This window comes from Octopus sinensis, linkage group LG13 (genome assembly GCF_006345805.1).
Source record: "Octopus sinensis linkage group LG13, ASM634580v1, whole genome shotgun sequence".
Taxonomy (NCBI): domain Eukaryota; kingdom Metazoa; phylum Mollusca; class Cephalopoda; order Octopoda; family Octopodidae; genus Octopus; species Octopus sinensis.
Window position 1 is genome coordinate 20,616,392 of NC_043009.1, and position 16,274 is coordinate 20,632,665.

The 16,274-nt window shown below is 37.0% G+C and overlaps 1 protein-coding gene across 1 annotated transcript in view; it reads left to right on the plus strand.

The window, feature by feature from the left end:
• The window catches only part of LOC115218248, a 37,109-nt gene that overhangs the window by 1,649 nt on the left and 19,186 nt on the right, over window positions 1–16,274 (plus strand). Inside the window, exon 2 of the mRNA XM_036508203.1 lies at window positions 15,796–15,885. Coding sequence (XP_036364096.1) covers window positions 15,796–15,885 — 90 coding nt within the window. The remainder of the gene's footprint in view (window positions 1–15,795; window positions 15,886–16,274) is intronic.

A 16,274-nucleotide genomic window follows, 5' to 3' on the forward strand; every position in this document is an offset into this window, starting at 1 on the left:
TGACATAATGACCCTGCCAACATACAACAAATTCAAGCGTTTGATTTGTATTCTCTCAGTTGTCTTCATTACTTATCCAATTAACTTAATCCTCTACATTTCTACATTTCTTAATCTTCTACATCTCTATGTTTCTTAATCCTCTACATTCCTATACCATTATCCTTGTGCCAGTTGTTGGATAGCACCTTCTTGCACAACTGACATATTTCAGCATCTCTGTAGCTATTCCTGAAAGATTTGTAGCCTTCCGTGTCTTACATATTTCAGTTTTCTCTTCTCTTGTACTTATCTGCTTGTACTAATCTCCACAGCTGGTTCCACTTGAGCTTAAATTTTCATCACTTTCTTCATACCTGTTATCCAATAAGTTCTCATGCAGACACTTCAGTGCTTCTTTCTTTTCACTGAAGGCAAATATGTCAATATCATTTAAAAGAAGCTTCTCCCAGCCATAAACTGGTCCATACAAACATTGTTCACTATTTCAAGATATTTCATATCCCTTATCTCCACAGGCTGTATTATAAAACCTTCTGCATTATGCTCCTCCCGATCATTTTCCTCCCCACCAAAACTCCTGCTATTAACTTTTTTTAAAAACTTTTCCAACCCATTTTATTTGCTCCACCATAACTTTTGTGCCCTGCTGCTGTCTTCCTTCATTATGGTACTCAACAATGTCTTTGATTCCTGGTTGTTTTTATCCATCATCTCCTCTTTACTTAAACAGACATCATCTAGTGTCAGAAAGGTAGCGACCTTTCCAGTTCTATCGTTCCTGCCTTGTATTTCAAATTTGACTCTTAAAATCTTCCTTTGTTCACTTGAAGACCCTAACTTCCAGGCTGGGAGCGGAGGAAAAGATCCATGAGCCAAAAGACACTTGTTCATTACAGACGTCCACATTTATTTTAACTTTTGTATTCACTTAAATGGCAGGCTGGCTATTAGCTCCGTGATATTTACACTGAGGATGGTAAGATCATTTGGATTATGGAACTCCACAACTTTCTTCATGCAGTCTTAATTTCAGTGTGGAAGAAACTGTACTTATGTTTGCATGAAGATGCATGCTCAGCATTGTACAATAAAATTGTATCTTCCCAAACGCATGCTTATAAAGAGAGCAAGGTCATCAGGTTTACACCAAGGTCTCAACTCTTCATTTGCATTGATTTGCAAATGTACAATTCCATTGTATAATGCTAAGCATTTTAAGCATAATTTCTTCCACACTGGAATTAATACTGCATGAAGAAGGTTGCAAAGCAGTTGTAATCCTAAGGATGTCAAATGGTTAATCATCATCATCATCATCATCATCATCATATGTCCATTTTCCATGCTGGCATGGGTTGGACAGTTTGACAAGAGCTTCCCAGGCTCCATGTCTGTTTTGGCATGGTGTCTACAGTTGGATGCCCTTCCTCATGCCAACCACTGTACAGAGTATACTGGGTGTTTTTATGCAGTACCAGCATGGGTACATTTATGTGGCACCAGTACAGGTTCTTAAATATATATCCACCTCTCATTTCTCTAGACATTTATGGCTGAATGTGTGTGTGTGTGTGTGTGTGTGTATGCTCCTATATACATAGATATTTAAGACAATCTAAATACTAAGCCTCTATAGGTCAACTCAAGTCATGTGGTGGTATTGGTCTGGAAGCAACACATTACTTTGTTCAAAGGCCCATGGGGACATAGGCAGGATGTAGGTGTCAGTGCGACGTCTGGAGTCTTCTGTGTGATTTTATTTAATGCCATCAATCCATGGCTTCACAGTGCAGAGCAGGTTTATTGTCATGGGTTTGTGGAGAACAAACACCTTAGTAGCAACAGCCTTTCTGTAGGAATAACCAGATAGGGAGGTGCTGGATTAAAAGTTGGTGATGCTACGTTGGATTATTAGCATGGATGGGGTTGTAGTCTATATGCATGGCAGGGGTTAAGTTCTGTGCTCTTAACTTTGGAGCAGACAGGTTCACAGTGGTAGATCTGGGTTTTCAGCTACCAATGGCTTGAAGTTCATTAGCAAGGCATACTTCTTGTAGCAACAATAAGAGAGTTCATTCTGCCTGTTGATGGATACTGTAGATTTGTAGAGTATGTGTAGTTTCTTGTGGAAGCATAGTTGGCAATTGTGGTTCCAGGTTGTGGGGGGGGGTACTATCAATGAGACTCCATTCAATGTAGCAGAAGTCATTCTGATGCTCACTAAATCTACAGGTAGACTGAGACAAGAAGTTAGCGTTTTCCCTATCTCAGCACCTAATGGAGTGTATATGCTGTGTATAGCTTCCCTTGAAGTCATTGGCTATCATATCTGTGTAGTGTTTGTAATACCATCAGATTGTGTGAGGATGGCTCTATAGACCACAGTCCTTTAGAAGCAGGATTCCCCTAGTTGGCAGTTGATAAGATTTTGGCATTTACAGATTGAGTTATGTGTTGGAAGCTGTGCAGGTGTGTGTTTGCATCTGTTGTAGCATGCAATGTTAGAATTGATGTTATCAAAGCAGGAGTAACTGACCTTGATGTTGTAGGGCGTGGAAAAAGTATCAGTTCTTGGGAAATGTTTCTTCATTAACATCAGGAAGCTACAAGGTATGTTAATGAAATTTCAAGGTTAAATGGAGAATTGAACCAGATGAGTGACACACATGTCCACTCATATGTGTGTGTGTGTGTATACATATATAAATACACATCTATCTATCTATATATATGTATATATATATATATATATAATATATATATATATATATATATAGTTGTGAGAGTAAAATTAGCCTGGGCAAAGTTCATAGGGCTCCTACCTCTGCTCGTAACAAAGGGCCTCTTCCTCAGAGCAAAAGGCAGAATGTTTGATACCTGTGTGCGAACAGCTATGCTACACAGCAGTGAAACATAAGCTGTGACTGCCATGGACATGTGTAGGCTTAGAAGAAATGAAGCCAGTATGCTTCGCTGGATATGTCAGTGTGCATGCTCAGCAGAGTGTAAGCTTCTTGAGAAAAAAGCTGGGCATAAGAGACATCAGATGTGGTGTGCAAGAGAGACAACTGCACTGGTATAGTCATGAGATGCGTATGGATGAGGACAGCTGTGTAAAGAAGTGCCAGTCTCTAACTGTTGAGTGAACCTGTGGTAGAAGTATGCCCAGGAGGACATATGATGAGGTGGTGAAGCATGATCTTAAAACTTTGGGCCTCACAGAGACAATGACTAGTGAGCGAGGTCTTTGGCATTATGCTGTGCTTGAGAAGCCCCATCAAGCCAAGTGAAATCTTAGTCATGGCTGATGCTGGTGTCACATAACTAGCACATAAAAAAACACCTTTTGAGTCGAGGCAAAGTGGCATGTGAAAAGCTTTCTAGTGTTGGACCTCACAGAGGCAATGACCAAGACCTTTGGCATTATGTCGTGCTTGAGAAAAGACCCATCAAACCAAACAAAATTGCAGTCATGGCAGATACTGGTGTCACACAAATGGCACCTGTGCTGGTGGCACATAAAAGCACCCATTACACTCTCAGAGTGGTTGGCGTTTGGAAGGGCATTCAGCTATAGAAACCATGCCAGATCAGACTGGTGTCTGGTGCAGCCTTCCAGCTTGTCAGCTCTGGACAAACTATCCAACCCATGTCAGCATGGACAACAGACGTTAAATGATGATGATGATATATATATATATATATATGAAAGCTAGAGTTAATTTTGGTGGTAGGCTCTCTAAATCTTTTGCTGTGGTAAATGGAATAAAGCATGGAGACCTTGATGCACCCACCCTCTTTGCAATATACTTTGCTGTTGTGTTGTCACATGCTTTTCAAAACTCTGAGGTGGGTATTTACATAAAATATCAAACAACAGAGAATGTTTTTAATCTGACCAGACTGAAATTCCAAATAAAGGTTTTTACTTCACTCATTAGGGAACTTTTGTATGCTGACGATTGCGATCTTATCAGTCATTCTGAAACAGATCTGCATTTGACTCAGCTTGTGATGATTTTGGCTTGACCAACAACTTGAAAAAAACAGTTGTAATGTGCATGTGGTGCACAGTTGTAACCTGCATGTGGTGCTGTTTGCAACCCCACTAAAACTTTTGTTAAGGGTAAGTTACTTGAGGTTGTCGATTCTTTCATCTATATTGGAAAGTCTGTTCAAAATTATGGAAATCTGGATACAGAAATACATCTGCAAATTCAAAGGACAGCACAAGGATTTGATGTTTTGGAGTCACGTGTTTGGCGCCAATGATATATAAGTAACAATACAAAATTGGCTTTTTATAAATCATTTGTCTTAACATCCCTGTTGTATTCTTCTGGAACATGGACATGTTATGAAAGACATTTCAAATTGTTAGAACAATTCCACCAAAAATGCCTTCCTTGCATTTTAAACACTAAATGGAGTTCTTTTACTCCAAAGACAGATGTCCTTGCATCTGCGGGCATCACCTCAATTAAAGCTATAATTTTGAGAAACCAAATGAAATGGTATGGCCATATTGTTTGAATGGCAAACTATGGTGAGCTTACAGAGGGGAAACGCTATTGGCGTAAACCTAAAAAAAAAGGTTTAAGGAAGGCATAAGGACTACTATGAAGTCACTTGAAATCCAGAGGACATAGAAACCCTTGCTTTGGATCGAGCTGGATGGTGAACAAAAGTGTGGAGTGGAGTGAAAGCATTTGACGAGGCCAGGATAGTGCAAGACTCAAGAGAGATTTAAGGAAGAATGGTTATGATTGAGAAGATGAAACACAATGTCCTTTTTGTGTGCACAATTTGTGACAGACCATGCCTTTCTTTTGCTGGGCTCAATCTCATTTGCAAACCCATGGAAATCGAACCTCCACCAACTATTCTGCCTATATGTCTGTGCACACCTTTCAATGCAATGTATGCCAGAATGTCTGCAAATCTAATGGAGGCCTCAGAAGACATTTTAAGATCCAAAAAAAAAAAACAGAACTTATCTGCAGCTCTTGGTGGTCCAAATCAGATATGCAATCTATGTGGGTGTCTTTTCAAAACATTGTCTGGTTTAAAACACCACATCAGATGCCATGATGGTTCTAAGGTGTAGGTACAAGATGTGGTCAAACTCTGATTAAGGAGTAGACAACAACCACCATATATATGCGTGTGTGTGTGTATCGTTTTAATGTATGCTTTTCCATGCTTGCATGGGTTGGATGGATGCTCTTCTAGTCACCAACCCTCACCAGTTTCTAAGTCAGGTCATATTCTCCTCTTGACCAGACATGTTTTCACAGAATATTGGAAAAGAAAGACAGAGCTTGCATTGTGGTGACACTTGTTTGCAACTATCACGTAATATCAAGACTTTGAAACAGTAGCACATGCACACACACACACATAGAGAGAGAAAAAGAGAGAGAGAGGGGAATGGGGGAATGTTGACCTATGATTGCTTCTCTTTTGTTATCTCATCTTTGAGAAATGTGTATAAAAGATAAAGCACTTTCTGGATTCATATAAACTCCTGGGACCAGTTTCCCAGTTTCCATAGCATATATATTCCCCACTTGAATGAGGCATTGGTCCACCGCAGGTTTCCTCATTTTCCCCAGCTGAGTGGACTGGAGCAATGTGAAATGAAGTGTTTTGCTCAAGAACACAAAGTATCGCCCTGTCCAGGAATCGAAGCCACAATCTCATGATCATGAGTCCAATACCCTGACCACTAAACAGCATGCGTCCATTATAGCTGTGTATGTGTGTGTGTGTGTGTGAGGTAAATAACGCAGTACTCTCTGTTCTTACACCACCTCCACATTAAGTTGGAGATCAAGATTGACTTTTGATGTTTATACAGTTTCTGTTACTACTACTAATTATTATTATTATTATTATTATTAAAAGGCAGCAAACTGGCAGAATCATTCACACACCAGGCAAAATGCTTAGCTGTATTTTGTCTGCTTCTACATTCTGAGTTCAAATTCTGTGGAGGTCAACTTTGCCTTTCATCCTTTCGGGGTCGATAAATTAAGTACCAGTTGAGTACTGGGGTCAATGTGATTGACTGTTCCCCTCCCCACAAAATCCAGGCCTTGTGACTATATTAGAAAAAATTATTATTATTAAAAGGCAGCGAGCTGGCAGAATCTTTAGCAGGCCAGGTAAGATGTTTAGCAGCATTTCGTTTGTCTTTACATTCTGAGTTCAAATTCCACCAAGGTCAACTTGCCTTTCATCCCTTTAGGGTCAATCAAATGAGTACCATTTGTTATGCCTAGTGTGCCATATATTTGGTTTTGTATTTAGTGTTGTACTAGTGAATGTCTAAAAAAAAAAACATACGAAAATTATGTTTGTTTTAAAACTTGAGATTACATAGAAAGTATTTTGCGTAGGATATGAGCAGTTCCCATGAGCACTATCTTTTGAATTTCTGCCATTTTTGGGTTTCCTGGTATCTGAGTTAGGTAGCAATCAGCCCCTTTTGCTATCATTCCCAGGGCACCTATGACAACAGGTATTGTTTTAGTCTTCAGGTTCCACATTTTGCTGATTTCTATTTCAAGATCTTTATATTTGCTCAGTTTTTGGTAGGTTTTGACAGATACGTTTATATCGATTGGGACAGTCATATCAATGAGGAGGCATGTTCTTTGTCTGAATTCTTTCAATATGATGTCTGGCCTATTTGCATCTATCTTTCTGTCAGTTTGAATGGTGAAGTTCCAGAGGAGTGAGATGTGGTCATTTTCAAGCACTGGAGGTGGTTTGTGTTCCCACCAGTTTTTTTCATGGGGCAAATCCAGGTTTTTGCAAATTACCCAGTGAATATATTGTGCAGCTCTATCATGCCTGTTGAGATACTCTGTAGGCGCTAGAAGACTGCACTTGGAGACAACATGATCAATGGTTTCATTTTGTTGTTGACATACACGACATGTTGAGCTACTGCCATTCTTTAATATGTTGGTCTGGTAGTTCCTTGTTGGTAGGCATTGATCTTGAGCTGCTATGATAAACCCTTCTGTTTCAGATTTTAAGCCAGAGGCCATTACCCATTGATGGGTCAGGGCTTTGTCAACATCTGCATTATTCACTCTCTTTGGGTATTTGCCATAGAGAGGTTTTTCTTGCCATTTATCATTCAGAATATCTAAGGCAGCAGTTTTAGCACGGGTTTTCATGCGCTTAGCTTTTTCTGTGCTTTTTTCTTGTATGTCTAATTCCGAAATTTGTTGTATTCGGAATTCACTTAGATAGTCCTTTGCCTGTTTTGTTACTGAGTATGATGCTTTCTTGTTTCATGTTTTGAGACAAGTTTTAACATTCAGTCCTCAGAGTTTTTCAGGTAGGTGTCTAGGCCAATTGTAGCAATCTTCATTGTTATTGCTAGTTGTAAAAGTCCACGGCCTCCCTCTTTTCTTGGCAGATAAAGTTGTTCTGTATCTGCTTTAGGGTGGTGCATTCTATGCATTGTCAACAGTTTTCGTATTTTTCTGTCAAGATTACATATTTCAGCAATTATTATTATCTCTTATTCCCTTTGTCAGTTATAGAAATCTACAATATAGGATTTCTTCAATTACAATTTACTTAGCATTTTTAAGAGTAGAATGCATCGGGTTTTGCCAGGTCCACTTTTTAAAATTTAAACTCCAATTAAGCAAAATTTACAGAAAACTCACATTCTGGTGTGTATGTCAAATGCTTTTCTTAATGTGGTTTACACCACACGCACACGCACACACACAGTGTGCAACGAATAAAATGAAAGTAATTCACCTTTTGTAGTGAGTGACTCTTTCAGTCTGCCACTTCCTCTTTACACACATAGACACGCAAATATATAAATAAAATTGTAAGCTAACGTGCGTGTGTGTGAGTGTGTGTGTGCGTGAGGGTGCGTGTGTGTGTGTGCGTGCGTGTGCGTGAGTGTGTGACAGGAAAGTTTTTTAGGACGAATATAAGACCTATATCGGCGATGTTTCGCTTGTCGTAGCACAGGTTTCCGTCGATTTCCGTAAAAAACTTTTATTTTTTTACATAAGTAATGAGAGCGAAAGAGACTAAGAGAAAGCGATTGTATGACGAGGGAAGTTCTTTTGAAGTTACCGTGCATGGGACGCATTGATGTACATGTGTGTGTGTGTGTTTGATGGAGTGTGGGAGACAGACAGTATGTTGTGTAAGTGAAGTGCTTCTGTTAGTGTGTGTGAAGAGACAGAGAGAGTAATGTGTGAAAGAGAGAGATAACTGAAATTTTTTACTCGGTTTATGTGTATATGTATGTATGCATGTATGTGTGTGTGTGTGTGTGTGTATGTATGTATGTATGGCCGATTCAGTATTTACATTTTTTACGGAAATCGACGGAAACGTGTGCTACGACAAGCGAAACATCGCCCCTATATCCAAGTAGCAGAAAGATCGCCCAAAAGTGTATATAGATATTTAAATGTATTTATATATTCATCTATACACAGATGTATGTATAATGTGTGTGTATATATTTCCATACACGTAACCATTCACTCCGCACAAATTTTTTTAGGACGAAAATAAGATCTAAAGTTATCTCTAAGTAGCACAGAGATCGTCCAAAAGTGTATATAGATATATAAATGTATTTATATATTCATCTATGCACACATGTATGTATAACGTGTGTGTATATATTTCCATAGAGGTAACCATTCACTCCATACAAAGTTTTTTAGCACGAAAATAAGATCTAAAGTTATCTCTAAGAAACAGAAAGATCGCCCAAAAGTGTATATAGATATTTAAATGTATTTATATATTCATCTATACACACATGTATGTATAATGTGCGTGTATATATTTCCATAGAGGTAACCATTCAATCCATACAAAGTTTTTTAGGACGAAAATATTTATATATAAAAGAAAGGTTGTGTGTCTGTCTACTCCGATTTAGATTCCTAACTACTCCCACATTTTGCGATGCAGTTTAACCAAAACCGGGTATCTTATAGTCGTGATTCATATCGAGCCCTTCTGGTATTAGCGCGCGTCTACGATGAGTCTATGATTTTACAAATAATTTACCATCATTTTTTTCCATTTTAATGCATATTTTTTAAAATAAACGGAAGTAACTCTCAAACTTCACACCAATATGCGTGCTCATATGCGACGTAATATCACATCAGCAGCATTTCCTCACACCCTCCTTGCACTTGGCGAAGGCAAAATACCAGGGGATGAAAATGGTAATATTGCCATCGATTCCATTTGTACCATTGTTAAGACGCCTTCTGATCTCAGAGATGCAGTGTTCCCAGATCTACAAGCTAATTATCAGAATATGGATTGGATTGGCAAAAAGGCTATACTGGCCCCGAGGAATAAAACTGTTCACCATATTAATGATGAAATGCTAAAACTCATTCCTGGGGAAGTCTATGTATATCAGTCTATCGATACAACTCCTGACCCAGAGGACGTCATCAACTATCCAATAGAGGTACTCAATTCCTTTGAGCACCCCGGACTACCACCACACTTTCTCAAACTTAAAGTTGGTGCCCCTATAATGCTCATCAGAAATTTGGTTCCCCCAAAACAATGCAATGGCACACGTTTGATCGTTAAGTCCTTATCTCCCACCGTAAGCTTATATCAATATTTGCCTGAATAATCATCATAATTCAGTGCAATCATTAACAGTACTTTCAAGCAATTCAGCCCCGAGCAACGCCGGGCAATTCTGCTAGTTATTATTATTATTGAGTGAGAGAGCAGTGCATGTCATCAAAGTGATACTGGGGTAAAATGCACAAAGCCCAGTATTACACATCATGACTACCCATCTGATAAGGGTACACTAGGCACATGCATCACAACCATATGTGCGTGACTTGGTCATCTCATATTAAGATTAACAGCTCATGACCTTGCAGATGGGGCCCAGTTAGAATTTTCTTCAAAAGGTCCCTGAATAGGGGTTGTTTAAGGATGTTGAACAAAACACCCATGTTTCCAAAGGTGAATTATCCAAAACCCAAAGAATTCCTCTCAGCACATGGCTATGTTGCTCCCCAACTATTTCTGCTCGTGATCAGAGATGCACAAGCAAATCTCATGGTACTGAGCAGAATATTTACTGTAGCCCATCTTTTATACCAAGACAAAACAATGTACATAATAACACTTCCAATCAGTAAAGATCAGAAGCCATGAGAGCCACTGCCTGGTACTGCATCATGGCAAATTATTATTATTATTATCATTATTATTATTATTATTATTAGTAGTAGTAGTAGTAGTAGTAGTAGTAGTAGTAGTAGTAGTAGTAGTAGCAGCAGCAGCAGTAGTAGTAGTAGCAGTAGTAGTAGTTAATAAATTGTGTGATAATGAAATATGTATATTGTTTTAAAATTACAAAGCAGATAAGAAGTCTCTTTGAGAATTTTGAAGGCCACCCCACCATTTTTATATACAAAATCCAGAGCATTTATCACATCATAGTAACATTAATTAACTTTACATTATGGCAGTCATTAATACATTCAGAATATTTTATGAGGATTAATTTGACGCTTTTCATTGGCTTTAACAATATAATGTTGACTTTTATCTCCAGAATTAGATCCTGCAACACTAAATATATACAGTGGGATTGTTCTGTGCTTATCCTGTCATATTTTTAGAAGTCTTATTAAGACTGCTGTTGCTGCTCTGTCAAAAACCACTGTTCTTCTATTTTGTTCTAAAATAACTTACAAAGGTGGGAGACTCCAAGTGGACATTTTGAGCTGCAAGAAGAAGCAGCTAAATCTACCTCAAATTACATCCAACTGTATTAAAATAAAAGAACACACACATTGGATAATGTAACCATAGATAAGCTATTCAAGAATCTTATGTTGGATGGTCATGGTTGAACTGCCTTTGATCAAAGCCAGCCACAGGCTAAATAGCAACATCATATTTAACAGCTAATATGATAACAAAAATGGTATTTCTCGGTTAGTGCATGATATTGTGATTGGTAATTAGTATATGCTAACTAAACTTAATAATTGCTAAACTACAATATTAATGTTGGAAAAGGAGGGGAAATTAATTGTAAGTTCAGTGATACGTTTTGGAGAAAGACTCATTAAAATCTGGAATAATTAAGGAAAGTATGTTTATTTATCAGCTGAGATGATCTTGCTGAAGAAGAGATCAACCTATTTTTAGTAATTACACAGGATAATATGTTCTCAGTCCAAGTGGCAGATTAATAAGATCCTGCAACCAGACTGTAACAGACACACCAACAGATAGACATAATAATCTGTCTCTTCTCTATCTTCTTCTTGTAATTGAAGTAGCTGTGGACTGATAACGACCCTCTTGAGGCAGAAATCTAAATCTGTTGACTTGAATTGCTGTAATTGAATGATAAATCTATACCATAACAATGTATTATGTAATACTTACATATCAATACTAATACTAATGTTAGATAATATTTATATATTACTGTTAATAGTAGTATTGTATTATATATTTAAGTATTAGAAAATAGTTAAGAATTATTAATAAACACAGTTTTCATATAGTATTATTATCAAATGGTTTACTTATGTTGTTCTAATTGATACTGTTATCTAATCATAATTATAATCCTCATCATTTAACATGTGTTTTCCATGCTGGCATGGGTTGGACAGTTTGACAGGAGCTGACCAGCTGAAGAGCTGCTTAGGCTCCAGTTGTCTGTTTTGGCATCGTTTCTGCAGTTGGATGCCCTTCCAAATGCCAACCACCTTGCAGAGTGTACTGGATGCTATTATACGAGTACCAGCACAGGTGTTTTTACAGAGCACTGGTATGAGTGCTTTTCACATGGCACCAGCACCCACAGGCCTTCAAGATTAGGAGAGGGTTGCAGGGGACATGTCTGTATGCAAGGACAACCATGATTTCACTTAGCTTGATGTGTCTTTTCAAGCATAGCAAACCACCTGGAGTCTTGGTCCCCTGTCATCCCCTCTGTGAGATGCAACATCTGAAGATCCTTTCTCACCACTTCATCCCTCATCTTTCTGGGTCTACCCCATCCACATGTTCTCTCCACAATTAGAGATTGGCTTCATTCTTGGAATAATATGCACCAATCAACCAATATTTCATATACATAAGCAAGGTGAGGTAGGAGCTGTTTCTTCAAAGCATCAAAAGTTTTTAAATACTAACAAGCTGAGGAAAAGACAGCATTAGTTCAATGAGTAATAATATTTTAATCATTTTTACATATGAGAGACAATTTCCAGTATGTTTCTGCATTATCAAAGCTACTCAGTGAAACCTAGTCTTCACAGTATTTTGTTCAAGATGTTGTGATGAAGAAATCACTGTCTAAGATACACAGAATTAAAACCTGAAGATATTTCAATGTTAAACACTAAGCTTAATTAATCAGACCTAATGTTCTCCTCCCATTGTCTCATTAATTATATCTCATCTGTATTAAATATGTTCATCTCTTCCTAATTATCAATACTGCAGATAGTGTCATTGAATAATTAACTACAAAACGTTTTGTCCACATCACTTGAGTGTTTTTAGTTGTTTTCACACACACACACACACACACAGCTGTAAGGTTTTAGTGCATTATATATTTGAAAACAACAATTTACAATTGAATTGAAAAATAAAAACAAGTCCACTGAGAATTGAACTGTTCACCTCTTGGTTATTGGGTAATTCCAAAATGTAACCTTGAAATACACCTTACATTGTCTTATCTAGAATTTATCAACATTTTAGATCTGTAGAGTTAGAGTTGCTTCACTAATGTTGACTGCAGCCAGGAATCTCATCTCCATTTGACATAAAGACGTAGATTAAAGTTTGTCTGTGGCAGATGTGCAGGAACAGTAAATACTAAGAGCATGTGGGAAACAAATTTTCTCAAATACTCAGGAGGATTTCTGGAGGTAGCTAATGGCTTCTGTTACCTCAGTGCCCGAATTAGCAATGAAGGAGGATGTTCTGAAATTATAGTTGCTAGTTGCTAGAATAAGAAGAGGCTGGAAAGAGTTCAGAGAGGTTTTTACCTCTGTTAGTAAAAAAAAAAATGGTTTCTCTCTCAGAATGAAAGGCAAATTGTATGATGCTTGTGTATGAACAGCAATGCTATGTCATGGTGAGATGTGGACCCTGAATGCAGGGGACTTGTGAAAACTAGAAAGCGAAAAAGCTAAAATGCTCTGTTGATTGTGCAATGTCAGTGTGCATGAACAACAATGTGCAAATGTGAAGACACTTGCCAAGGTGCTACACAGTAGGACTGAACCTGGAACCATTGTATTGGGAAGCAAGTGTTTTCCCACACAGTCACACTTGCACCTGGTAATAAGCTTCTAATCTGACCAGAATTATTTTGTGTTTTGTTGTGTTTATGTGCAGAAAATGGTGAACTTAGTGGAGTGGGTTGCAATGTGGGCAGTAAATATAGCAGTTTTCTTCACAGGAATCCTGCTCACAGAAGCATCGGAGTTGTAAAATGGAGAAAAAGAAGATTCCAAAAATAAATAGAAATCCTTTTGACAAAAAAACCAAAGAAAATAAAAGAGAAAGGATTGGTTGCAGAAGTGAGAGGGGTTTGTGTGTTGTGTGATGCATGGTGACTCCTTCTTGGTTCGGATAATAATGAAGTATGGAGTAAGAATCATCCAGTTTGAACTGTTCTTGACATAATTCAAGTCTTGAGTACATTGCAACACTTGATCCATATTTATCCAACACACACACACATATTATTGACCATATTTGAGAATGGTCATTGGACTGACAAACAATATTCTCTGACCATCAAGCTGTCGGCTCTTCCTCCCCACCCTAATCCTCCTCTTCCTATTCCCCACTGTCTGTTACTCCTGAATGTATTCGATGTCCACCACTTTCCTCCCTATTCCCTACGTCCCTTGGAACCCCAACTGACTTTACTTCTTCAACAATAAACTGGATGAAATCAAACTGAATATTAAGATCTTCATCTGAATTTGGTCTCGTCTCATTTGAGGAAACAAACACACTCAAGCTCTCTTCGCAGAAAAATCTTTTTCAAAGAAATACAAACCACATTTATTTTCGTTTTTATAAGAGATGTGAAGATGTTTTGATTTTTATTTAAAATATTAACAAATTAATGTTCAATTTTTATTTATTAATGAAGTTGTTGCTCAATTTTCAGATTTTAATTTTCATTTTTTACCAATATTTTCCCCTTCAATATTTAAACTATAGCCTTACTGGAATAACTGTATTATTATTATTATTATTATTATTATTATTATTATTATTATATTATTATTATTACTATTATTATTATTATTATTATTATTATTATTATTATTATTATAAAGAAATAATTTATTAGAGACAACATTGCAAAGTGTAGACATTAGTGAAATTGTAAGAATTGTCCACTGTTCTCTGACCATCAAGCTGTCGGCTCCTCCTCCCCACCCTAATCATCTTCCGTCATTTTAACAAGAGACCATAAAACAAATCTTGTAACTTGAATTTTCCTAGAGTTATGTAAACTAGAGATAAATAGAACACCAAGAGGAGAGGAGGATTGGGTATTAGCTGTTGATGGTAGTTTTTTTTTTAATTTGTAAGAAATTAAACTGACTACTTGGAAACTACCAAAGTACTTGTGAATATCGTAGTACTCCCACTAATTATAGTTCTGTCACTGATTATAGCAATGATCTACCTGCCTTTGATTTAGACAGAGTATATTTAGAATTAGATTAACAAATGTGTCTGTCCTTTCCTGTTTAAGACAGCAATATGTGATTTGAGGGAGATTTGATTGATATTTTTAACAATTTGAGTGACCATATGAAAGCTCCTACATTGGTTGGTTTATAGCAAAAACTTATATCAGCTGTGATACCTGCTTAAGCCTAGGTGGATTTATCCATCAAAATTATAGATACAACAAAATATCAAAAACAGATGAAATGGTATTCTTATTGTCTCAGACCTCAACAAACTCCAACGACAATTGTTGAACAACAGATTACAAAACTAACACTGGTATGTCTTTATTCAATGGCTTATACTGAAGACATCATTTTAACAAGATTAGCATCACTTTTGTTCTAACTCTGACAGTGGTCTTAAAGATCTTCCTTCCATTTCAGTGACCAAAAGCAATTAAGATTATAAATAGATTCATTGAAATTTACTGAATAAAAAGAATGCATGCACAAAGCCAAGAGATTGACAGAGTTTGTAGTGAGTTCTGCTCTACAATCATTTCCAGATAACATTCACATACATTCTGGTAATTTCTTTCTGTTTTGAACTTCACTGACAAAAACAGTACAGATGTTGAATAAAATGGTTTGTCATGAAAAAGATGAGAAAAAAATATCCATTTCAATTGGAACCCTTTATAGGAGGAATATAGTTTCTGAGGATATGTATTAGCTGTCTGTAGAGTAGAGTCCTGCCTGAAATGTTAGAAATTTCCTCTTCCACACAGCAAATCAATTTATTCCATTTTAAAACTGTTTATACTCACTAATTCTTGACACAAACCATCATCCCTAGTTTCTTAGACATTGACAAGGAAATTCTGTAGATATGATCATGTGATCTTAGTTATTGTACTTGAAATTTTTGTTGATTTCTGAAATTTGTTCAATATTATAAATTACAAAACAATATTTTTTATTCTTTTAAGATCACTCTGAAATATAGCTTATAAATTAAAGCGTATTTAGAATAATCATTTTTATTGTTCAACAGAAATGGATTGAAATATCTACTAAAAAGTCCAAGAAACCCCCTCACTGTGAGTTATGTCACTATGAATTTCACAGACACAAACGTTTTAAGGTAAGACCTACTTTCTTGATATTTCTTCACTCAAGACTTGTTTTTTCAGTCTGTGTTTGACTGCTGTTAATCAAGGGATTTGGTTTGAAATCCTGTTTTGAAGTTCAGACAGTTTTTTTTTTTCTTTTTTTATGCAAGAGTGAAATCAACCATTTAAAACATTCATTGTTATATTCATTGGAATTGCATCACAGTTTGATGTAAGTTTCATATTCTGTTGTAGAGTCTCTTGTTGTACATCTCTGGACTCTTGGTCCCTAATGCTGTATTACAGCATTGATGTGTATGGCACAGGGAAAACATACCCTGTCACACCTTAACTCTTACCTATCAGACACAGCATCATTAAACTTGCAATATGGCAGAGGAACCCTTAAAGGAGCCCTTGC